General features: G+C 37.5%; 1 protein-coding gene across 1 annotated transcript; it reads left to right on the top strand.

Annotated features, from left to right (window-relative positions):
• Nucleotides 1–549: 549 nt before the first annotated feature.
• LOC116718312 (rho family-interacting cell polarization regulator 1-like) lies at nt 550–25,255 on the top strand. Its single transcript, XM_032560129.1, has 17 exons — nt 550–705; nt 5,299–5,380; nt 5,496–5,627; nt 5,712–5,790; nt 6,682–6,705; nt 7,236–7,289; nt 8,946–9,095; nt 9,851–9,914; nt 9,989–10,032; nt 10,124–10,249; nt 13,860–14,008; nt 14,103–14,211; nt 21,112–21,654; nt 21,729–21,952; nt 23,632–23,722; nt 23,795–23,888; nt 23,967–25,255. The coding sequence occupies exons 3-17, from the start codon at nt 5,536–5,538 to the stop codon at nt 24,008–24,010; spliced, it is 1,887 nt and encodes a 628-aa protein (XP_032416020.1). The 5' UTR covers nt 550–705; nt 5,299–5,380; nt 5,496–5,535; the 3' UTR covers nt 24,011–25,255.
• The last annotated feature ends 114 nt before the right edge of the window (nt 25,256–25,369 follow it).

The following is a 25,369-nucleotide window of genomic DNA, read 5'->3' on the forward strand; positions in this document are numbered from 1 at the left end:
TCACAGCAACTAGCCAGGCCCAATTTCCGGTTGAGGGAGCCAGATTTCAAAATAATATCAATAATAATAATAATAGTAAAACTCCGATATAACTTTAAACAAGTCTTTCAAAAAATCAAATGTTTTGGAACAAGCAATAATAATAATAATAATATACAATATTATTGAATATTGAAAACTCAATTTATTTCAGCAACTTTATCACTAAGTGAAACATTATATAGATTAAATACACACCGATGAAAGTTTGAAAGTCCTTATATCTGTTATGATTATTTTCTGCTTACAGTTAATGTAAACATGACATTTAAAATTAGAATATTACATCACACTAATAATATAAAACATGTTTTTATACAAAAATGTAACCTTAACCTTTTTTTTTCCTAAATCAAATTTTGTCAATAAATAGGGAGAGCTGTTTTTGCAGAAATCCCTTTTGACAAAAAAAGAAGAAGAAAAGTCTTTGGCTATTATTTTAAGAAGGTCACTAAATGTAACTTGCTGAGCTTTTATGCTGAAATCTGATCACCGGAAGTGGCCTTGGGTGTTCGCAGCTAGCTTGATTTGGACACAAAAAAACTGCGAAATCAGGGAGAAGGACAGCGCCCAGAATAACTGTAAACCTCTGCTAAGTGAGAGCAGCATCTCGCTGAGAATGGGACTCCGGCTCTACCCTCCGGGCTGTCGGACACGAACACAGAGGTAGGACGCTGAACATTTATTTTATCACCAAGGTCACTGGAGGAACCCTGAGTGTTTTCTCTGGACATGAGTCCGTCCGTCGGGCGTGAAGAAGTTGTCTCGCTGTGATGTTTTCCAAATAATAACAGTCTGCCTTCAGGCTCCGTTCGGCTCTTCTCTTGCTTTGTTTGTTTTTTTTCCTCGACTGTTTTGGTGTTTAAAATGCGTTCGGAGTTGATGGGGGTCCTTGTTCAGGACGGGAAGGGACTTTTTGTGGCCTGTGATGAGCCCCTCTGGTCGGCTGTGGGGAGGGATATGAACGGAATACAAAGTGTGGATGTGGAGAGAAGAAGCCTCATAACTTCGAGCTCCATCCCTCTCTGTTAGTGCGGGGAAAAGAGCTTTGCGGTGTGTGTTTATCCGCCTGAGTGGCCTACTGCTACCGCCGGGTAAAGATAATCCAGTAATCTGGAAAAGAGGTGGCTGCATTTTATTGTAACACCACTTCCCCTTCCTTTCCACCTCCTCCTTCTCCTCTTCCTCCTGAAGCAGAACCAAAGTATGGGTGAATGCAGCTGTGGAGCAGACACGGTTCCCTTTAAGACTCCCAAAATCACTGATCATACTCACCGGAAAATAAAAGTAGTAATTGTATTCAAAAACATAATCAGATTGGGGTTAATTTTACACGTATTCAGTTAAAATTAGGGGCGCACTGATTGTCGTTTTCTGGCTAATCGCCGATTACCGATTTCTTTTATAAAGCCTGACCTACCGATTCCGATTTTGGCCGATACAATTTTTTTTAAAAATCAGAAATATTGCTATATCTATATATAGCAAGAAAATCGCAGAGTTGATAGCAGTGGGATGACTATTATTAACTGCAAATGTGAAGACATGACTTGGTGGGTCCATTTATCAGTCAAACCTCTCTCACAGAAGAGGACAGTGATTGATTTTTAGACCTTTACTGAGGTAGCTAAGATCAGATTCACATGTAAGTATCAATCGATCACCAGTCTCCCAAAATGAAGTAAATCAGCGCCAATAAATCGGTGCACCCCTAGATAAAATGCATCCATCCATCCATCCATTTTCTGTTCACCCTTTGTCCCTAATGGGGTCGGGAGGGGTGCTGGTGCCTATCTCCAGCTACGTTCCGGGCAAGAGGCGGGGTTCACCCTGGACAGGTCGCCAGTCTGTCGCAGGGCAACACAGAGACATACAGGACAAACAACCATGCACACACACACTCACACCTAGGGAGAATTTAGAGAGAGAGACCAGTTAACCTGACAGTCATGTTTTTGGACTGTGTAAAATGCAGTCGGAACTAATTTTACGTGATTGACCTGATGGAAAAGAATGTATACCGATAAATAAAATTCAGTGCAGTAATTGCTTTTATGAGTCACCTAATTAGTAAATGGAGTCCACCTGTGTTTAATTTAGCATGAGTATAGATCCAGCTGTTTATTGAAGGTTTGTTAGAGAACATGAGCGAACAAACAGCCGGCCAAGGAGCACAGCAGATGGGTCAGGGAGAAAGTTAGGGAGACGTTTAATGCTTTGAACATCTCAGAGGTCTGGTTACAATAAGACGAGATAAGATGACGTTCATGTGGACAGAGGCAGAGGTGTCAAAAGTACTCACATTTTCTAGAAGTACAGGCTCTTGTATGAAAAAATACTGTAGTAAAAGCAAAAGTACAGGTCGGACTGTTTTACTCAAGTAAAAGTAAAGGAGTCCAAGTTTTGAAATGTACTTAAAAACAAAAGGTAAAAAGTCATTTTCACCTTGGAGAATACAAAATGACTTTTGACAAATCTAAAATACTTAAAAAGTTCTAGTCATACCAAATACGTTTTTTTGCTCATAGAATGCGCTGTGTTGGTATGTAGGTTTTAAAAATACAGATACGGTCGAGTTTTTCTTCAAACCAAATCTCAGTCAGGATAATTTAGATAACACTAAACACAGCACATTCGTCACTAATTGTCTTTTGGGCCAAAAACAGAATTTTTAAAATAAAGCCACAGATGGGGAATGTCTTGCGTCTCTGAATGTGTTCCTCTTTTGTTTGTGATGTTACTCAGGTTAAAGTCTCCATTAATGTTGTTTTTCCTCATGCCACAGTGTGCTCTCCTTCTCCTGCTTTGCTTTGGTTGCATCCAATTGAATGGAGAATTACCGACACTATAACACACTTTCTGTGCACAGATTTTGTCCTTGGTTGGACCTTTTATAAAGGAGATAAGATGAAGTTCATGTGGACCTTTTATAAAAAAAAATACAAATTTAAAATCCTGTCATACACGCACGCAGAGACCTACGCTGTGAATTTTTGTGTCTATAAACAAGAAACACATGAAAATGAAATCAGAGAAGCTAATTCACCACAACAAAGTAGATTAGTAGATTAGTTCAATGAGAGTATCGATAAATTTGAAAATATGATTAATTGCGTGAAGTCTAGTGATTCACATCTCCTTTATATGTGACTGGTTTCCTAAGGAAACACATTATAATTTTTATGTTTTTCAGGAGCAGTATGGATTGTGATTGATTGTGTTGCTGTTTCATGTAGTCACAGCTATATAGTTACATAAAAAACAAAATATAAATAGTTATTTTTGTCACTTTTATCACAATAGTACCACAAAGTATTGTGATAAAGCCTTCAGTCCATATCGCCCAGCCCTGCATTGCATGACAAAATGTGGGAAATAAAACTGAATCCTTATTCTGAGGCACTGGATGTTCTTTCTGTTTTGTTTTCCAAGTCTTTGCTTGGCTCCTAATTTGAGACGAACAACTTACAGGTTAAACAGCGAATGTGGAACGTTGTTCACTCACCAATGTATGGATTAATTCCTGGGATTTTTCTCAGCAGAAACAGCTGTCTGAACTTGTACTTTCACTGATTGTAATAAAGCTTTTCTGTTGTTTTTTTTTTTTTCTTAGAATAATGTACTCCAGTCTTGTGAGGTGTTTGTGAACAGTGTCCTCTTTGTGTGCAGCTCCGTACAGAGAGGATTAATCCAGCTAATGACCTCTATGTGAAAAAAGGGATGAAAGCACATCTAACAGGGGGCAAACTGAGCGATTAGCTCTCATAGTTATTAATATAAGAGCAGCCTGCTGAGGAGGACGTGATGTGGGTCTAAAATGCATGGACGTGAAGAGATAAATTGGATTATTTCTGTCAGATTATCACAGCAGACGTTGATAGGCCATGTTTAATCTGTGAAACTAAAATTGATCAACTCCACCAATCCCTCCAGTCGACATATTCACACTGTTTTCCTAAAAAAGGTTAATCTTATTATGTAGCAATAATGCTTTGATCAAATAAAAGCCATAATCTGAGTATTTCCTTTAGGACTGAAACGATTAATCGGATTAATCGAGATGAATCGAATTACTGAAATAATCGCCATCTAATTTAGTAATCGATTAATCATTAGCTGCAGTATATAGGCTCAAAAAAAGGCAATTTGCTGAAAGAACAACATATTAAGAACAGTATTTTGGCCAAAACTGTACAAAAAATATACATGTAAAAAAATAAAATAACTATGTTCTACTCTGATCTCTTTAAGTGACAGATTTAGCTTGACTTTGTTCAAATTCAGTAAAAAAAAATCTCCTATTAAGCACCTTTTGCTATCCAATTAATAATCAATTAATCAAAAAAGTGAACAGATCATCTCTACAGTTTTAAGATATTAAGTTAAGCAGAAAGATGCTACAAATGAAAAGCGAATACTAGCAGAATGTTTTATTATTGCATTTTAGACAAAATGTTTTTTATTATTTAAAAAATTAATTGTTTATTGGTATTTCTAATATTGCAGAAAACAAGCTTAAGTAGTTCAATAAAAATATCTGCGGAATGTGCCAATTAATCGTCAGAATAATCAACACAATAATTGATTATAAAATAATTGTTAGCTGCCGCTCTAGTTTCCTCTGCAACAGGTGGAGCTCCTCTCTCCATCTGTCACAGTGAGACTTTCCCCAGCAATGCCGAGCAGATGCTTTGGTTGCCGTCCCATCCAAGCTCCTGCTGGACAGATTTGCTTTGCTTTAACTCTCTAATCTCTGTTGTGAGAAGATTATTACTCCTCCTGTTGTAGTTTCTGCTCCTCGCTGAGCTGAAGCCTCGACATTTTTCTGTTTTTCTTTTTTTCTTTTTTTTTAGCCTCTTGCGCTCAGTGGAGGGATGGTTTTCTTATTCTTAGACCAAACTTGAGTGGAGAATTTCCTGTCTAGCGTCGGCCAGCATCAACTTCCTGCACTCCGGTGCTGGACGTGGAGGAGAGGGAGGGGAAAGGGAAGGAAGGGGAAGAGAAGCATAAGCAGACTGTACTCCCTGCTGCTGTCAGCTGTGGCCTCTGTGGTTGCTGCTGACATGCTGCTCGCCATCTCAGACTTTCAACAAAGCGGCCTGGACAAACTGAGGAAGTGAAACGCTGTGCATGTCCTCCATTTTCCTCCTCCCATTCACCCCTGTAATTACCAGAATCTGTAGAGAATCTCAAAACAACCACGTCAAATACAGACAGATGTGCTTTCCCTGTTAATGTGACCTTCTCGTGTGATTGCAGGACATGTACTTCGGTTTGTTAAAGCCGCAAAGCTACACTCAACCCTCCAAGCATGCAGTGATCGTGTTTCTCTGCTCAGCAGGTGAGTGGCGTTCCTTCTGCCTCGTTTCGCCGTCGCCTTGGTGCTTTCAGCTGGAACAAATCCCAAACCTCTTTATCAGAGAAGATAATTCTCCCTCTTCCTCCACTCTGCACAGTTTGATCCAAAAAAGAAAACGTGCCTTGTAAGGAAGCAGGATGTTCACAGGCTCCACCAAACTGCCACCCACTAAAACTCCCCAACCTGAGCGGCTGGATGAAGTTTATGCTGCTCTACGCAAAGGCTTACAGTGAGTGGAGGCATGAGTGGGTGTGGGTGGCTCCCTGGTGGAATATCAATTGGGGGTAAAGATGTTTTTCCTTTGTCATGTCAGGTCATACCTGCAGGTCCACCAGCTGGAGCTGGACAGTCTGGGTCAGCAGATCAGAGAAAACAAGAAGAACAGTCGCCTGGTGAGAGCCTGTCCAGTCAAACCAGTCACCCCAGTATCGGTGTCATTCGGTATCAGCAGTGGCTATACAGCTATTATTGAGGGGGAACTTCATATTGAATGTAGGGATGCAAGCAATTAATGGTTTGTTACAGGGTAGTGAAACTCGTTTTTATTTTGGGCCGAATCAAGATCAAGAACCGGTTGTGGCAGAAAGTATTAAGAAAACTCATTAAACAAACTGTTAAATTATGAATAAATAGCTGTGTCTGCATATGATGCAGACACTTCTTGAAATTAAATAATACTAAACTTATTTTCACCTTGATCTAATTTGGAAGAATACAGATAAAACTCCTTATTAATTAAAATAATATTTAAGCACAAAGCTGTTATATTAAAGGTTTTACTTCTAAAATCTGGGGGCCTCATGAAAACCTATGCAGACTGCATTTGGCCCGCGGACCATCAGTTTGACACACGTGGTTTATTAGATTAAAAGTAGTTCCAATATATTATCTAATATATTGACGCCTCCTCGTAGTGTTGTAGTTTGGCCGCCATCCAGTCGAAGGCGCCGGCGTTCACCCTTAATCTGAGCCAGTTGATGTAGAAACAAAGATGGCGGTTAATCCTGAACCGAAAAGGGAAACAATCCAAACAGAGCCCGATTTCAGATGTAATATTTACTTTAGGTGGTTCTGTTTCCAAATATAAACACTCGATAAGCTCCTTATGTTTCACTTTTATGGCGCTCACTCAGTGGAGCTGCATGACGGAACGGCCATTGAGGTTTTAAAGAAAATGTGTGCTTATAATCGTTAGTCGATTGGTAAGATCAGTCTACTTTAGATTAACTCATTAGTCGATAACGTGTCTTTCTAATTGATTGTTTTTGTTTATCTCTTGGCAGGGGTCTCTGTATGAGTTGGATAAGGTGAGTTTCATTCTGATTTATTTTTATGTACGAGTCTTATCGTCTGAACCAAACTACATACAGATCCATCTGAATTCAATGGATTTGGACATGTGTACAAATACTTTTGGCAATATAATGTATGTTTTACTGTGCTGGGGTAAAGAAAAAATTAAAATGTTCTGGATTTTATTCATGTGATTGGCTCCAAAATCATCTGAATTTGTCTAGAAAATGCTGTAAATCAAAATTTAAACTATGTAAATCCTCCGACGTCTAAATGTAAACATCTTTGTTTATTTGGGGGGTTTTTTGTTTGACCTCGATGTTTCACATGTGATTGGACTCATTTCTGCCTGACCGTTTAGGCTTTGACAGGACACGCTTTAAATGAGATATTAAGTTTTTATAGGTCTTTTCTGAGTAAATTAAGTAGAACAACAAGCCTCATATACTGGACTTATTTTGTTAATGCCAGCCCTGAAAACCTTTGTTTAACCGTCTATTCTCTATGTGACTGAATTAGCTGATGTATATTTCTTTTATTATAGCAAGTGAAAGCCATCGAGAGGTTCATGCGTCGCCTGGAGTTCCACCTCAGCAAGGTTAGTATGTAGATCTGATCAATTTTCTGACATAAGGGTTGAAAAAAGACACAATAAGCAATTCTGTAGGAGAATAAAAGATGATTCCTGCCAAGATGTACAGCTTTGCAGTTTGTTCTCAGTTCTGTGGAGAAACATGTGATCTTGCAGCTCATATTTTAGTTTTAATGGCGGGCGTATTCAATGTTCACCATTTTGATTCTCCATTTTTGTCATCTGCTAGCAGACTCAGTTAATCTGAAGTAATCTGACATTTCAACCTCTGGATTTTTAGCCACTGTTAGTTCATTGCAGAGCTTTAAAAACAAACATTAAAAACTTCATTCTGTCACCAATAGGAAATCATTGGAGCGACATCAGCTCACCTGTTATATGTTCACGCTTTCTACAGAAGCAGCTACATTTTTGATTTATTAAACTCCAGAACTGAAAGCCTGGATGCTTGTTTTCTCATGGTTGGATGTCTTGCCCTATGTATCGTGTAACTGATAATTTCCTGCTCACCAAAAACACAGAAGCAATATTTTTATGGCTGTAATAATAGCAAATCACAAGGTCATGTAATAACAAGCTATTCATTTTGCCCTCGGTTCTGTGGAGAATGTTATTGGCCTTCAGCTCATATTTTTAGTTTTATTGGCTGACATAGTTAATGGTAACCCTCTGGATTTTTCATTTTCATCACCAGCCGGCAGACATGCTTGTATCCTGCGCCTCAGTTATTGACACTTAAGTGTCTTTTTTGTAATTTAGACTTTACGTTTTAAATTGATTTAAGTTTTGGTTTCTATGACTTGCTGTGTTCCTGGAGTACAAATATGATGACTGACAGCAATAGTTTGATTGTTTCTTTCCTCTTAGCCACAATTCAAAACAGGAAAGATGAGAGAACATGCTGCTTAAGTAAAATAGATGTGATGCTCATATAGGATTCCTACAAATAATAATTACTCCTCTACATCTATCTGCAGTCCTAACTATATTTAAACCATTTAAAGCAACTATAGACCAAACAAGTTCCCAAGCTTATCTTGGTACCAAACAGAGGAGAACAAATAGAGATTAAAATAATCTCCAACACTGTAGAAAATATTCCAGTTTGAGAAACTGTGTTTTATGGCTTTATGGGATATTTTTATTTTATTTGTTTTTCCTTTTTTAATAGATGTTTTTCAACATGAATAGATATTTTTCATTCTTTTCAGATTTTATGCATATTATATAGTTTATTATACATTTTTATTTCAGTTATGTAACACGGGGGTTGTTTGGAATAGCATTTGTTTAGCTTTTTTCAAAACCTTTCTTTCTTTCAACCTTTCAAAGCAGCCATCACCATCTTTAATAAAACTTTGAAGAATCTAAATTAATGAGTTACAGCACTACTTAATTTCCCATTGGGATTAATAAAGTATTTTTGAATTGAATTGAATAATCCTGGGCATCTAATGAAGCATTTAACAGCTAAAGAGCAACACATAGACTTAAAGAGGCGGTTTGAAGTTCACGTTATCATTAAATACTTCTAATTTAAAGCTTGAGTTTGTGTTTTGTTGATTTAAAATAAAGAGTTCACCTTATACAATAAATCTGTGCTTTTTGATCTACTATGACAAAAATCTATCAATGCTTATCAATTGTTTGTGATATTCCCAGGTGGAGGAACTGTACGAGGCTTACTGTATACAACGGCGACTGCGTGATGGAGCGAGTAAGATGGTGGCAGCTTTTAACTCGGCCACAGGCAGCAAGGAGGCCCGAGAAAGCCTGAGCGAAGCCAATAAAGGCTACAGGGAATACACAGAGGCAAGTGGCTGACCTGGAGTCTGCTCGTTTTTACATAGCATTTAATCAAAGTCTGCCTTGCTGATTAATTTACAAATTTTGTCCAGGTCAGGGGTGTCTAAACAGTTTGCTATGTGGGCCAAAATAGTCACCTCAAAAGCCATTGCAGGCCAAAATATCATTTTTAAAAACTAATGGCACCAAAAAATGTTGCAATTTTATCTACTCAGCAATAAACCAAGCATAAACTATTTTAATTAAACAAGTCATCAGATTTATTTTTGTAGGAACGGGCTTGTAGATCTAAAATTTCAAATGGTTTTAGTATGCTTTTCTTTTTAAATAAGTTATCAAATTTGCTTATTTTTTTTAATTTATTGAAGAAAACAGACATTTTTCTCCTGATCTCGGCAATAAAAACAGGATGTAGGTCGGTGTTCATTTGAAAACACTTGCTTTGTTTAGCCAAATTTTAATACAGCAATGAAAAGCAAATTTCTGTGCACCAAGTCAATGAGGACATGTGGTCCTAGTTACCATGACAACAGAAGGAGACCAGAAAACTTGGACAAGATGATCACTTTGTGTTGCTTCTCACATTTTTGCAAGTAGATTTTAATGTAAAAGTTGCAGTTTTGTCCTAATTTGTTACTGAATTGTAGCTTACACCGAATTGTTCAGTTCAGTATAAGCAGAGAAAGTTAGAAGAATGAATGAATATTGATTTAATTATTGATCTGTTAAGTGTGAGCCTGTGTTTTTTCTTGCCTGTGTAGCACATGTGCTCCCTGGAGAACGAATTAGAAAGCCAGATGGGAGAATTTCATGTGAAGATGAAGGGTGAGTCACTCTTCACACTTACTTTGCGACTTCCTTCTCGCGGTCCAGTTCTCATTTCTTTGTTGACGTCTCAGGCCTCGCTGGGTTCGCACGGCTGTGTGCTGGCGACCAATACGAGGTAAGGCGCAGCCACGACTGGCAGACACAGTCAAACCGTTGGTTTCTGCTTGCAGTGGCCTCATGTTGTGGTTTATTTTGGGGGCTGGTAGGTCCTGATGCGGTACGGCCGGCAGCGCTGGAGGCTGCGAGGTCGTGTGGAGGTCAGCAACAAGCAGATATGGGACAGCGAGGAGTTCACTTTCCAGCCTCTGGTCACAGAACTGCTGTCTATCAAGGTAATTAAACTATTTACAGGATTTTTCTTTTATAGTGAAGTCAAAAATGACTGGAAACATGTAAATAGAAAATAAAATCACCTGGTGTGACTCAGTTATAGCACTAAGCAGTGGTCCTTAAACATTTGATGGTGTAATTATTATTCTTGTTTATTCAACGTTTCTAGGCATTACAAAGGGTGTATGGAATAAAGGGCATCTAATATCAAGAATATAGAAGAAATGTACAACTTTACTTCCATCAGAACAGTATTATACAGGTATTTAGCTTGCTATAGTCTCACTACATTTTTACTATTTCATTAATTTTGAGAGAACAAATAATAAATAATTTAATCGTGTGATTATTTAACTATTATTGCAGAAGTAATGTAATTAAACATTGTTTCTGCAGTAAAAGGGAATGACTTGGTTATATTTAGTTCTTTTTGTTTGTATGTACATTATTTTATGGCCACAGTTTCTTAAATTTTTCCACATTTCCTTTTTCTGCACGTCCCTAATATTTCATTCTTTTACGCCTCTCTCTGTTTGGGAGGATTGCAACAATTTGCACCAACTACTGTACAGGAAATTAGTAAAATAACATTTAAAATGAATCAAGCTCTGTCTTCTCAGTTATTATGTCAGACTTTTTAAGCCACATGTGTCAAACTAGAGGCCTGTGGGCCAAATCTAGCTTTTTATGAGGCCCTCTAAGTTCTAGACTGAGCACTAAATGTGCTTAAATATTATTTTATCAATCAAATCAAAGCATTTTTTATCTGTTTACTGCCAAATTATATCAATCAATCCCTCCGGTTTCTTGTGAATTATCGTGGAAATTCATGCAAAATCAATAAATCCCCGCACTTTTTTGCACCAATATATAAGTGGGAGTTTATTGCAGATTTTCCTCAAAATTGTCAAAAACTTTCTTATTTGTACTAAACAGCTGCCTCAGCCTTAATTAATGTCATGATCTAATCTAATACAACAAGTAATAAAATGTTGCATTTACTGTCATAAATAAGCACAAATATTTCCAAATTAGTACCACAAACACTTTGATTTTTATTGCATAAAATCACAAAACAGTTGGGAAATGCTTTAGGCCCTGCAAAAATGTTCAATATTATTATTCACTTTTAAGAATTCACTGATATCTTTGTGAACAGATTTTTATCAATACATTCTGGCACAACCGGCCTTTTAAGAGCATTAATGATCTTGATTTGACCCAAAACAAAAATGAGTTTGACACCGCGGTTCTAAGCAGTTCTGACATGAACACAAACGTCTCCCTCCTAGGAGGAGCCACTGCACAGGTCTGAGGAAACATTTTGAATTATCTGATGTTGCAACTTCAATCTTTACTCCAGTATGGTCTTGCATTATTTCAAAACCTTACAAGCCAACAAATACAACCTTTAAACTGGTCCTGCAACAAACAGGAAGTCCTTGGAGCAATGCCAGCTCATGTTATGATCATATCTCCGAGCTCCTGTCCAGACATGAGCGGCTGCGTTTTTTCATGTCATTGATGTGTGAAGCCAGAACTGAAAGTGTTTGTTTATGTTTTCCCATTGATATATTATATGTATAATCGTATCTGACTAGATCTCGCTTCTAAATGTCAAAAAAGTAATTTTGTATGTTTTACCAGATTTTTTAAATTCCTTCTGTAAAATCCTGCTGGTTGGCTGTAAACCGTGAAATGTTTTCTGTTTTGTTTTGGCTTAATAGTGATAATATCAAAGTGATTTATTGTTGGATGGATTCCAGTTAGCAGGAGTTTGAAGTGAGAGGGCGGAGGAGATGCTGTTGGGTTTGTGTTGACAGCGTGGGAAAAGGGAAGTTGATCAGCAGAAAGAACCTGCAGGAATAACCCAGAACCATCAAACTGGAATAAAGGGAATAAATCACTGCTATTGACATTGTGCTCAGGTTTCTGTAAAGTGGCAGAGAGGTGGTAATGAAAGGCTCATTACAGCAAATTTGGCTGGTTTAGAGGTTGGGCATCCTGAAATAAACAAAATAAATTGACACTGCAAGTCATTCAGGGAATTTTAAAGGATAAAAGAGACTTCTTTCCATTGATTTCCACGAAATGGTTTAACTATTCAGAGTTAATCAATCATATAAAGCTTTAAAATTTAAAGGGGTCAAACTCATTTTCATTTTGGGCCGTATCAAAAATCTGAATTTTGTCAGAATGTTTTGCTAAAACCCATTTAACCAGTAAAGTATCAATAAATAGCTTGTTCGTTCCTCATTCAATATGTGTTTCTTAAAATTAGATAATATTGATAATTTTTTCACACGCATCGGTCCATCCAGGATTTTCTGACATCAAGAAAGGCCGAGGCAGCAGTCACTTAAACACAATGTTTTCGGACAATTTTGACAAGAAAATTGCAGTAAAAATTATTTTAAAAAATATATGGGGATCTGTTGATTTTGTGGGAATTTATGAAAAACTAGAGGGACTTATAGATGTAGTCTGGAGTCTAGAGGGCCATGTATACAGCTGCGGCGGGCCAGAGTTGGTCCCTGGGCCTTAAGTTTGAAACATGCATTTTTTTATTTTAATTTTTAAAAATTGGTTTATATTTGTACTTAGCTTGAGATTATTTAACAAAAGATCTACCCCACATACTAATATACAAAAACTCATTTTTGGTTGTTCTGATGCATTTTTTTATTTAAATTTCCTTCTCTTAAATTATAACTCTGTCACAAAACATTTTTTGAAAATTATGCAGAAGTTGATGGTTTCTGTCTTTCAACTTTTTTATATACCTTTTAAAAGGTCCAAGGATTTCAGTACCTTTATAATGTATAATACTGTAGGTTTCCAATAACCCAGTATATGTTGTCATTTGATTGTTTTTATTTTTTGTATTGCGTACCATACTGGGTTCCTACGGGTGCTTCAAAACCTTGAAAATGTGTACATTTAAATTGCTTTCAAGGTTTGGAAAGTGCTTAATATTCAAACATTCTAACATTTGATTAAAGGTGTAATTTTGGAAAGCATTATTTACAGTTGAAACCAGATATTTTTATACACCTGAAAAATACGGACATTTTTATTCTCACTGTCATGTTGAGGTCGTTTACCTTAACATGATGTGTTTGGATTGTTTCGATATGATGAATATTTATTACTCGTAATGACTCAGAGATTTATTGATCTGTTAAATTAAGATTGGCTTATATTTTATACTTTAAATAACTTTATTGAAATTGGGGGATTTTTCTTCTTTTTTTGCTGAATTAGGGTGTCTGAGAGAGAAATTTCAATGCAAAGTTTTACTCAATTTTCTCCATGCTTTAGAATGTAGAAAACCATCACAAAACATTATTAACAACAGTAATAGATGATGTCCTATAGTACTGAATTTACACTCTTTTTTTATTTATTTAAATGTGGTTCTGGAAAAGTTTGAAAACCCTTAAAATGCTTTAAACTGTTTTAATTTTACTGCGTTCAGAGTGTCTGTAGCAGCCAGACGACGCAGGAAAGTGTCCTCCATGCTCTGTTTGCTGCTCGCCCTTTCAATGATTATTTCATGTTGAACGGTTTCTGAGCGGCCGCGCCTCGTGTTTGCTCGTTTCTGTTGTCAAGGTGACGGAGCTGAAGAGCCTGGCCAACCATGTGGTGGTGGGCAGCGTGTCCTGCGAGATGCTGGATCTGTTCTGCCCGCTGCCGCAGACGCTCGCCGTGGACATCAACGACCTCGGCACAGTGAAGCTCAACCTAGAGGTCACCTGGAGGTCATAAATTGTTCTCTCTCGGCGCTTCTCTCTCATTGCTGCAGCTGCTTTTATTATAAAAATCTGACTCCATGCGTTGTTTTTGTTTGTTCAGTCCGTTTGATAGGGACGACCAGACGTCCTCGTCCAGCACGGTCTCCAAGCGACTGCTGTCCAATCAGAGCCCTCCGGACACGCCGTCCATGCGGGAGCAGGTCTTTTACGTGAGTCCAATTAAACTGATTTTACTGTTTTCATTAAACAGTCCTCTTTATTTACACTGGCTCAGAAAAGTATTCACACCTTTTGAACTTTTAAGCTTTTTGTCACATTACAACCATTAACTTTAACATTTTATTGGGATTTTATGTGGTGAAACAATAAAAAACACAAAACTGTAAGGTGGAAGAAAAACAAGTCAATAAAAAGTCAAAAGGGTAATGCATGAATTTCAATATCTCCCTTTATTCTGATTCATTTTAATCTCAGTACAGCTACAGCGGTTCTGTGAAAGTCTGGAAACATTAGTGAACTAAAAGGATCATGAAGAAGACAACAAGCAGGTCAGGGAGAAAGTTTAAAGCTGCATTACATCTAGGGCTGAAACGATTAATCAGATTACTCATGATGAATGGATGTTTGAAAAATTTAGTAATCAAATAATTAACTGGAGTATAGAGATTGAAATAAGGTCATTTGCTAAAAGCATATGATCAGTAATTAAGCAAAAACTACAAGAAAATACATGCATTTTGCATTTTTCTATAAATATTTGCTAACTAATTCCATAGAAAAATCTCCTGCTAAGCCCCTTTTGCTATGAAATTATCAGTTGGTTAGATGGCAAAACATAATCAACAGATCAGCCCTGCACTGTATCAATAAGTTTTTCACATGTTGATGCTAGGAGTATTTATGCAGATGCATCCTTTCCTGCAGATGATTTTTATTTTAATTATGAAAATGGCCACACGACAGTCAAAACAATACAAGAATAAAGTTTTAATTCTACCAGAATAAAGTCATAATATTAGGAGAATAAAATAGTGACTTCATGAGCACTCCTACATGAAAAACAATGAAACATGAAAATGAGGAAGGCTTTGCATCTTGTGAAGTTATACTCGGCCTTACAGATGAGGAAATACTTCATCTTTTAACACATCAAACTATTATCAGTAACAGGAGGTCGGAATATATTTTTGAAAGAATAACCACACAGACTGAGCTTTTTTTCTTATTTGAACAACGTTTTTCTTTTATTTTTGCATTTTTATTCTGCTCATATTATGACTACATTCTTGTAATTAAACAATAAAAAATGGTGTACTCTGTTACAACTTACAGAAGAGATGTTAAAAGCCACTTTTTAAAAATATTTTTCTTCCATTTGTAATTTCTTCTTTAGAAACGAAAGTAAGGGAAATAAAAATAATTAAAATCAGATATCGGATGTGGTATGAAACAATTTTAAGTCCAGCCTGACTTACAGGAAGAGGCGGGTAGAGTCCACACAAATTGTACTCTAGTAATCGTAGCACTACTTCAACATATTTTTACTCGAGTAAAAGTAAAAGCAGCCATCCAAGAAATTACTCAAGGAAACTAAAATAGTATTTGGTGAAAAGTACTGAGTAACTGATAAAATGATCAATCTTTTAATGTTTAAAAATTACATCATCAGACAGACCGAAATATAAAGTCAAGTGGAAATTTTGGTATTTTAAGGACCAAAATGACAATAATTCGTAAAACTAACAAAATAAAGAAAAAGAAAAAATTTCCCAAAACAGTTTCTTTCAATAAAAAAACTTATGAAACTTGAACAAAAACTGTTTTTGGTTAAAACATGTTTGTTTTTCATTCAGTGGGTAGAAAATCTAGAAGTTTTACTCAAGTAAGAGCAGAAATACTTCATAATAAAATTACTCAAGCAAAAATAAAAAGCATAGCGTAGTAAAATTACTCCTAAAAGTACCGTATTTTTCAGACTATAATCCGCTACTTTTTTTCCCCCACGCTTTGAACCATGCGGCTTATAGCCCGCTGCGGCTTTTCTGTGGATTTTTCTTCAACCACCAGGGGGCTCTGTAGCACGAAGTGAATCACTGGAAGTCAAAATTGGAAATCAAAGAAAGTGCTGGGTTTCATTTAGAACGAGCTCATGCTAGCAGCACGGAGAAATGTTTTCAAACTCATAACCCCCTCATCATGGAAACAACACGAAGAAATTCATGTGATGCAGCTTTTAAGTTGAAGGCTGTCGATGTGGCAGTACAGGAGGGAAACGCTCGGCGTGAACGAATCCATGGTTCGGCGTTGGAGACGGAGGGCTGCGTCCTTAATAGCAGATTTATTAAGTTGAAAAACCGAGAGCAGCAGAGATACCAGGGGCTTATAGCCCGGTGTGGCTTATATATGTACGTTTACATTTAAAAAAAAAAAACTTTTGGGTGCGGCTTATGGTGAAAAAGCCCGCTGCTATAGTCCGGAAAATATGGTAATTTTTTCCCAAACCGTTACTCAAGTAAATGTAATTAGTTATTCCTCAACCCTGCTTACAGCTATAACATGTGAAAATGTTAATTTTTCTTTAAATAAACAAGAAAATGCTCTACTTTGTACTAATCTGTCACATAAAATCCCAATATGTTACGTTTTTTCTTACATGACAAAAGGAGGGAAACATTCAAGTGGTTTGATTAATTTTGCTTTTTTTGTGTGTGTATGATTCATGTTTATTCCTGTCATTTCACCGGCTTGCTCTGTTTCAGCTGCTCCCCAGTTGTTGTGTGTGTAGCCGTAGCTCTGGAGTGTGTGACGGGTTTCACAGAGGCTTGTGTGACCCAGCGTGTGGCTGTGGGACCCACGGCACGAGGGGAGTGAATGGCAGCAGCGGGGGCTTGTTGTGTGGTGGCAGCAGCATGTTTGAGCGAAGCTGTGGCTGTTTGATAGTGGTTGAGTAGTGCTCCAATGTGTCCCTGCTCCTCTTCCTCACCCTGACGAAGAGCGTGCCTCATTGCGGGCCGCGCCACGGCCGCTCGCTGGCGGCGGCTTTTCCAGGTGTGGCGTCGTCGCTACGGTGGGAATTCAGGCGAGCGAAGCTCCACTTTATCTCATCAGAGCCGGTGTGTTGGGCTGTAGCTTTAGCGTAGTTTGTAGTTTTTAAAATCAAATTGATCGTTGTTGATTTCCAATCAGTTCCTGCTAACGTTTAATTTATGTTTAAACTAGTGACAACGAGGAATGGGCTGGGTGTCAGTGTAGAGCACATGTGTCAAACTCAAGGCCCGGGGGCCAAATCTGGCCCGCCGTAGCTTATCACGTGGCCCTCTAGACCATCAACAATTCCCTCCAGTTTTTCACAAATCTACAAAATTCACACAAAATCCACAGATCCCAATAGTTTTTTTTCTGATTTCATTGAATTTTTTTCCCTCAAATTTGGTCAAAAACATTGGCTTTAAGTGACTGCTCCTTATTTGATGCCAAGTTATAGTCTGACCGATACAGCAATTAATCAAAAGTGGATGGATTTTTTCGATTGTTTTTTAATCAGTGTGAAAAGATGTTAAATATAGTTTCATTTTAAGAAGCACTTATTGAATGCTGAAACAGCTACTTATTGATATTGTTAGCTATTTAATGGGTTTTATCAGTACATCCATCCGGCCCTTCAAGAACGTTCAGATTTTTAATACTGCCCAAAATAAAAATGGGTTTGACACTCCTGGTGTAGAGGTTTTAAAAAGACACATTTTTGCATTTATGTTTGGACTTAATGTTGGATGTTAAATTGATTTTAACAATCAAATGTTTGGTTTTTGAAGATGAAGAATAAAGTAGCCATTTTATGAGAACTCAAACATGAAAAATAAATTAAATGAGGAATGAGCGTATTGTAAATATACTTTGGTATAATTTTTTTACAGATTATACTTAATAGAAATACTTAATGTTTTAACAAGTTATTATTAGTAGCAGAACTTTGAAACAATTATGCAAACAACTGTCTATTCCAAAAAAAGAACCACATGAACTGAGCTGCTCATGTCAGATCCTCATGAAACTTTTCTCTCTCAAACTTGTCTCGTAATTTTAAGACCATTCTCTGGTAAAAAATTAAATCAATATTCTGATAATGGAACAAAAATTCTTGTAGCCTGACCCTGATTCTCACAGAAGGGATTATTGAAATAAAAGCCACCTTTTGAATAATATTTTTTGTCATTTGTAATTTCCTTTCTTTTTTCTTTTTCTTTTTTTTTTTATAAAAGAAAGCGTGAAAAAAAACTCTTAAAATTGGATCTGTTGTGAAAAAAGAGATAAATTTTTTTAGCCATGTCACGCAGCTCTAATCTGAATACAAGAAAAGTCCAACTTTGATATTTAGAAATATTGTCAGTCATAAAATACACAACTATTATTAAACTAATAATACTTTAAAACTACAGGTGCAGGCTGGCTACCTGAGCAGATAGGCCAATTAATTAACCAACTAATATCAATAAAATGGCAAAAAGCACAATAACTTTATAACAACATTCATAATCTTTTAATTAAAAAAATTATGTTAAAACCACAAACTACATTGTATTTATTGGGATTTTATGTGATATACCAACTTAAAGTGGAACAACACTGTTAAATGGAAGGAAGTTGATGCATGATTTTTAAAATAAATTATATAAAGTTGTGAAAACGTGTGTCACATTACATAGACCAAACACATCTGTTTGTTGGTAGTAAGTTTATGTTTTATGTGTCTGTAAAAAGAGCTACTTCAAAAACCTCCAGATTAACGGGCACTGTGCCGTTACCTAGCAACCTCTCAGCCCAGCCCGTTACCTAGCAACCCAAGCATTGGCTCAGTTGCTTTTACTGCTTTATGCTGCTGGAAAAGACAAATGTTTTGTTGTTGACTTACCATTCAGAGAAGATATTTGTATAATATTTAGAGACAGTTGTATAACTGGGCATCTGTTGGCAGTTATTTTCTTGTGCGAGTGCAAATGTTAGTTTTGTAGGCTTATTTGGATTTTAGGTATATAAAAAAAAAATGTAACGAACATGTTTCCTCTTCAGGAAAGCATATTAAGTCACCTCTAAGATAAGCTCTTTATTTCCAGATGATGGATTAAACAATACTGAGCAAGATGTTCAAAGCTGTGGATATTGTTTTATAAACTAACCTTTCTATAAACTATTCCACTACTTTATCCCCAACCTATCTGCTGTAGTCTTGGGATTTATAATGTTATTTATTCACTAATGTTCTTTAACAAACCTCGTAGACTCTCACAGGACACACAGTTGTACTTTATTAACTTTATTTGGGGATTTGTGAAAGATTTAGCCGAGTGGCTTCAGACTGGAGAGCCTGAATACAAATGCATGCCGCACCTTTCAGAGTATATTTGTAAAAAACAGAGAAAACCATTTATCACATGCGTTGATCAGTCTCATAAAAATCCTAATAAAATACAGCAAAAATTAAGATTAAAGCCAAAGTATCAATAAATTAATATTTTCTGTTTTTCATGACAATGTATTAGGATCAGGTTATTTTAAATTTAGGTGTTTTTTTTTTTCTTGTTAGAATCTCATACCATCCCATGTTTACTTACAGCTTCATAAAAAGAAAGGCGATCATTTAGTTGGTTAATTATTTGCCAATGAAATCAATACAGCAACAAAGGGAAGCTAAATGAATCATCTCAGCTGACCTTTCCACGACATCTTTAAAAGCAAGATGAGTCTTATTTGGTTGAGTTTTAATATCTGTTCCTCTGTTCATGTTGGATTCAGTGAAGTTTAGTACCAAACATCCACCGTCGTCGGCTAATCGGCTGAAGTCAAAGCATTCCTCTCTTGTTTTCTAGTTTAAGATTTATTAGCTTCTATTCACAACTTAAAGTGCTTCACTCAGCAAACCAGATCCAGATTTTCTCCGTGTTTTTGTTCGCAACATGAAGCTCTTTTAATACTGCATGTTTACACACTGAGGACATCTGGGAATTAGTTTTCTCTCTTAAAAAATTACCTTTTTCCTTCTCCTGAGGTAAATTCACTCAGCAGATATGTAGATGATGCTCAGCACTGTTCAAAAAGTTTTGAATTATAATTTTGTTTTTATCGAATTGAGCATTCTTGTAATATTTTAATGGAGTATTTTAATAAATTTCTTTGTTTTCTGGAGTTTGGTTCAGATCTTGAAGGACGTGAAGAAGCGAAACCATTTATTACAGAACATCTGCGATGAATGGTTCTGCTCCAGTTTAGGTTAATTTCTGCTGTTTAAATGGGACCTAGTACACAAAATTCATATTTTGCATGTTTTTCTACTTTCACTTGGGTTCCTGCTGGTTCTAAAAAAAAAAAGCCAAGGTGCTTAAAAAAAACACTTAGTTGTTTTCCTGGAATAAGTTGATATTTTTTGGTGTCTGGAAAATGAGCCGTTTCAAAATCCTCTCAATTATTAAGTCATATTTGACAGGCACTGCGCCATTACCCTTCAACCCTCCCAAGCCCACCCCGTTACCTAGCAACCTGGTTTTGGTCAGCTGGTTTTATCGCTGTTTGCGCTGTACAATGGCTGCTGGAAAAGACTGGTGTTTTGTTATTGACTTACCATCCAGAAACTTGCTGTTTTCTTGTTGATTGTGCAGGAGGCTCTACTTCTGCTTTTTAAAGACGTGTGGTTGTATAGTTGTGCATCCATTTTCACGTGTGAGAGTAAACGTTGAGTTAGAGGGTGGGCCAGCCGCAGATTATTTGGATTTAAAGTGACAGGAGGACCTGAAACATCTCATTCTGAAAGAGGACAGAACTAATCAGACTAAAATATCATCTAAGAATGATTTTGTGCAAAAAATGTGATGAACATGTTTTGTATAGACCGTAAATCTACCCTAATCTGTTCAAATCATCTTTAAATCTGGACCTAAGATGTGCTTTTAGTTTTCCACACCTATATAAAACACAGCTACTGTAGATTTTCCGTCTTTTGTTTAACCCTATCAGTATCTAACTCATAGTTTGTATTATTATTGTTATATATTAAATTTAAATTACATTTACTAACCTACGTGTCGAAGTGACAGGGATAATTCTTTCTTCACCAGTCTCTGCTGAAGCGTCAGGGAGAAATGGAGAACGGCACGGTTTGGTCCAACTCCTCTGAATCATCAGACGACTCCTCCAGTCCGGCTCTGGCTCATCACACTCAGAGGCTGACGGCCTCCAACCTGCTGCAAGCTACTCCCACCACTCAGCTGTCTGCTGCACTGCCCAAGTCAAGCGTCTCCACGCCGTCGCTCTCGTCCAACCAGGAGGAGGACGAGACGGAAGGCGTGGACGTTTTCCCTCAACCTGAAGCGGTGCCGAACGGCCACCTGCGGGCCTTCTGCTCGGACTGCGGTGCCGCCGACAGGGCGTCTGTTCAGTCGGAGGACCTGATCTCTGAGGCCTCCGCCGACCTGAGCAGCTGCTGCCCCGATGAGTTCTCCACGCAGCTGGCTGTGGACGTAAAGACGGAGCCACTCGAGGAGCCTACAGCCGAACAGACTGAAGCTGAAGATGAGGAAGAAGTCTCTGCTGAAGCTGCAGGAAGACTGCAGGAGACGCAGACCGTCCAGGAGAGCGAGCCAACGCCGGACGCTCCGACGGTGGGTTGAAGGCTAACTTCAGCATGTCTGTCTGTGACGCCGGGTGCCAACCTGCTGCGTCTGTTTCTCCTCAGGCGCCTTTTCCTACGTCTGCCAGCTTCACTCAGGAAGTCGAGACCGCCCTCGAAAGCTTCGACTTTCTCAACTTCTCGGATGTGGAAGAAGAGGAAGAGGAGCAACAGCAGGAGGGTGAAGACCAAGAAGAGCAGGATGGGCAACAGGAAGAGGACCAAAATGAAACGCAAGATGAGAAAATAGAAGAAGAAGAGAAGAATGTGGAGATGTTCTCTGAAGGAAGGTCAGTACCTACAGGATGAAATAGTTCCTCTGATTCTTTCTGCTCTGCATGTTTACTAAAAAAATTACAATTCAACAATACTTTATTGATCCTAAAGGAAAATGAAATGTTGTTGTAAGTCATATCAATTCAGATTATTCAGAGTTATTGTAGATAGTGATGGAAAAGTCTAATTTAAGACTTTTTAAGATCTTTTTAATGCGAGACTGTACAAGCATGAGGCCCACGCTAATAAAATAAAAAACAAATAAAATGACAAGAGTTAAGTCAAAATAATACGAGAAAAAGATCATAGTAATTCATGAATAAAGTCATAATTTTCCAACATTATTCTGGTAATATTATTACTTTTTTCTTAGTATTATCCTAAAACTCCATCATAAGCTTGAATGAAACACAGGGCCCCATGGTTGGGGCCCCTGCTGGCTCCTATGGGGTTGGCAACAGAAGTGGCAAAAACAAATGTCGTCCTGCCAATTAGTGATTTATTTCCACTTACCCACGATGGATACAAAAAATGCTAGCTAGCTATTTAGCAACAATGTATTAGCATATTAATTACTCAAACTTAAATACTAGATTGAATAGTCCTGCAACAATATTTAAGACCTGTGATTAATGTATTTAAGACCAACTTACACTTTTTATTATAAATGTAAGACTTTTTAAGAGTGTGTGGACACTATGGATAACTTTAAACACTACAGACATGTTGAAGGCAGGATCTTCTTAAAGAGACAGAGGCCCAATTTGAAGGCGTCAAACTGCAAAGGCAAATTTCTTTGAAGTTATCTTTGACATGTACAGCATCTTTACAACTGAAGGAAACTTATGCGTTAAAATGGCACTTTGTGGCTGAAATATACATGATGTGTTTGCTTTAGAAATGCCTTGATCCTACTGGTCAGCCTGTATTCAGTCTTAGGGAAGGAAGTGAAGTGAAATTAAACTTGGATTTTAAATAAATTTGGCTAATGGTTCATGATTTAATAAGGAGAGGCAATCATGTTTGAGTGTTTATAAAGTGGGATTCAAGGGCATTTCCAACAACAGTTCAAAAACAAATTAAATAAATTGGGACTAAACTATGAATTTTAATTTAAAACTACTTACTTACATCTTAGATGTAACACAAAGTGATTGTGTTTTCCAAGCTTCCTGGTGGTTTCTTTCTATTTTCATGCTAACTGGGACATCTACTTATGGACTTACACTCTAAAGTAAACCAGCCAAATGATTTAATTGCTCAATTAAAACTGGGCTAATGTTTCCAAATTTCCTTCGAAATAATAAACAAACTGGGCGCCTTTTATTTAACAATGAAAACATCAAAAACCATTTGAGGTTTTGGATCCTTTTCTACAAAGAAAATTGTATTACTTATTTATTTAAAATATGTCATACTTAGTTTATTGATGAGTAGTTAAAAAAATGAAACTTTCTTTCTGATTTTGGTTTCTAAAAATGACATTTATTTGGCTGCAAGTACTTTTGAGATGGTAATTTTGGCCCAAATGACATTCCTGATATGGAGTTTGGTGATTTTCCCTTATAAGTAATAGAATATGATGTTTTTAATTTTAAGATTATTTTTGATCTGACAGAAAGCAAATCATGAACAAATTTGTAAGGGTGTAAAAACGTTTTCGTCTTGCTCCGGTTTTTTTCTGTCTCACCAGTGATGTAGAGGAAGCGGATGGCCTGGAGTTCCTCATGGAGGCTCCAGAAGGATTTAGGAACTCGGACGAAGACCGTTTCTCAGAATCGCAGGTAAACAGAATCCTCTTGAAGCTCCGGTGTCACTGTGGCTGTTTTTATGTAAATATTTGTCTGATTTTAAAGGAGTCCAGTGTGGCGGATGCGCAGGATTTGGGCCAAGTGGAAATTCCAAACGATAAAGACGAGCGACGCAGCGAGAGCGGAGACGGACCTCCTGGTGAGAGACGCATGTTAGTAAACAGAGGTGCTATCTGTGAGTCGGACCGCCGCTTTATGATTCTGTTTCACCGTTCAGGAGAGGAAACCTCACAAGACCAGAGTCCTTCCACTCCCAGCTAGTCGGCCACTGCTGTTGCTACTGACTCTGCTAACCCATTCGTCCCGCTCTGACATCCCGGTGCCATCGCGCTCTGCAGAATCGCACACCTCAAGGACGCTCCACTCAACGCTCAGACAAACAACCTCCGCCGCCACGGCGGAGTTTGTGCTCGTTTTTTCGCCTCGTTTACCAGGAAAACATGAATCGCGCTCGTCTCTGGGTTAAAGTGGGACTGCACTTTTCACAGTTTACATTTCCATATACTACTTGTGTCCAGAAACATTTCAGGAACAGATCAAAGCGGCCTTCTGTTTTTTGCATTCGTCCGTGCATTTTATAGAAGAAATTATTTTGAAATGATTTTATAAGTTTTTCTTTTTCAGGCCTCAGAGAAGCATTCAAGTACCTAGTTGCATTAGAAGGTTTTAAGACCAGTAACCATCAGAGCTAAATCAGCCCGACGCTTTCATTGTCAGAGGAAAGACTACGAGCATGTGATGTTTATCTGCAGACCAGAAATTGTTTCTAAAGCAGGAATGTTCCCTGAAAACAATCCTCTCCTTCAATATCCGTCTCAGAGCTGCAGCTGAATGGACACCATCCATAATCTGCGAACATTGAGGAGTTCAGAACTCCTTCTGGGCCGGCCATCTGCAGCGTGCGACTATATTTAAACCTGCATGCGTAGCTGTCTCATGCTGCCAGCATGTCTGTATTAATAATAAAGCTTAACTGATCGGTTTAAGTGTGTAAGCTAGACTCCGCTCCAAGAAAACCCACTGTGTTCCAAAAAAAGACTGCCTCCAGGGGGCGCTGTCGTCTTTTAATGTTGTGCTTTTGTCTGTTTCTTCAAAAAGTGCCTCAAGTGACATAAAGAGATGTTAAAAGGTCCAGCAGTGGACGATGGCAGTGTTTATTTTCTGAATCACTTTAAGAGTGTGCACAATGAGAGATATTTACAGTTTCATATTAAGAATTGTATATGTCCCGACCTGTTCAAAAGGTTTATGTTCAGAAATGTTTAAACTTTATAAAAGTTTCTTTAAAATGAACATGTTCTGCTGGATTTGTTATTTTTCAGAGTTGCAGGAACCAACACCACCAGTATTTGTGCTTTTTACGTACTACTTTTAACTAGCTGACAACGTTCTGTTTCTCAAATATCTAAAACATCAGAGCTCTAAATATGAATAAGAAATGTTGAATATCTGTTAACATGCACGTTTGTGTTTTGTCTGAAAATAAAGTGCCTGGATAAACGGCAACAATGGCTCAAGTAAAAACAAAACCAGAATGGCTTACAAAAAATGTAATTATTTGAAAACTTTTTTGTATTTACCCAGATTATTTTGATTTTAAAAGTTTAGATTTAGACATTT

This window comes from Xiphophorus hellerii, chromosome 4 (genome assembly GCF_003331165.1).
Source record: "Xiphophorus hellerii strain 12219 chromosome 4, Xiphophorus_hellerii-4.1, whole genome shotgun sequence".
NCBI classification, from domain to species: Eukaryota; Metazoa; Chordata; class Actinopteri; order Cyprinodontiformes; family Poeciliidae; genus Xiphophorus; species Xiphophorus hellerii.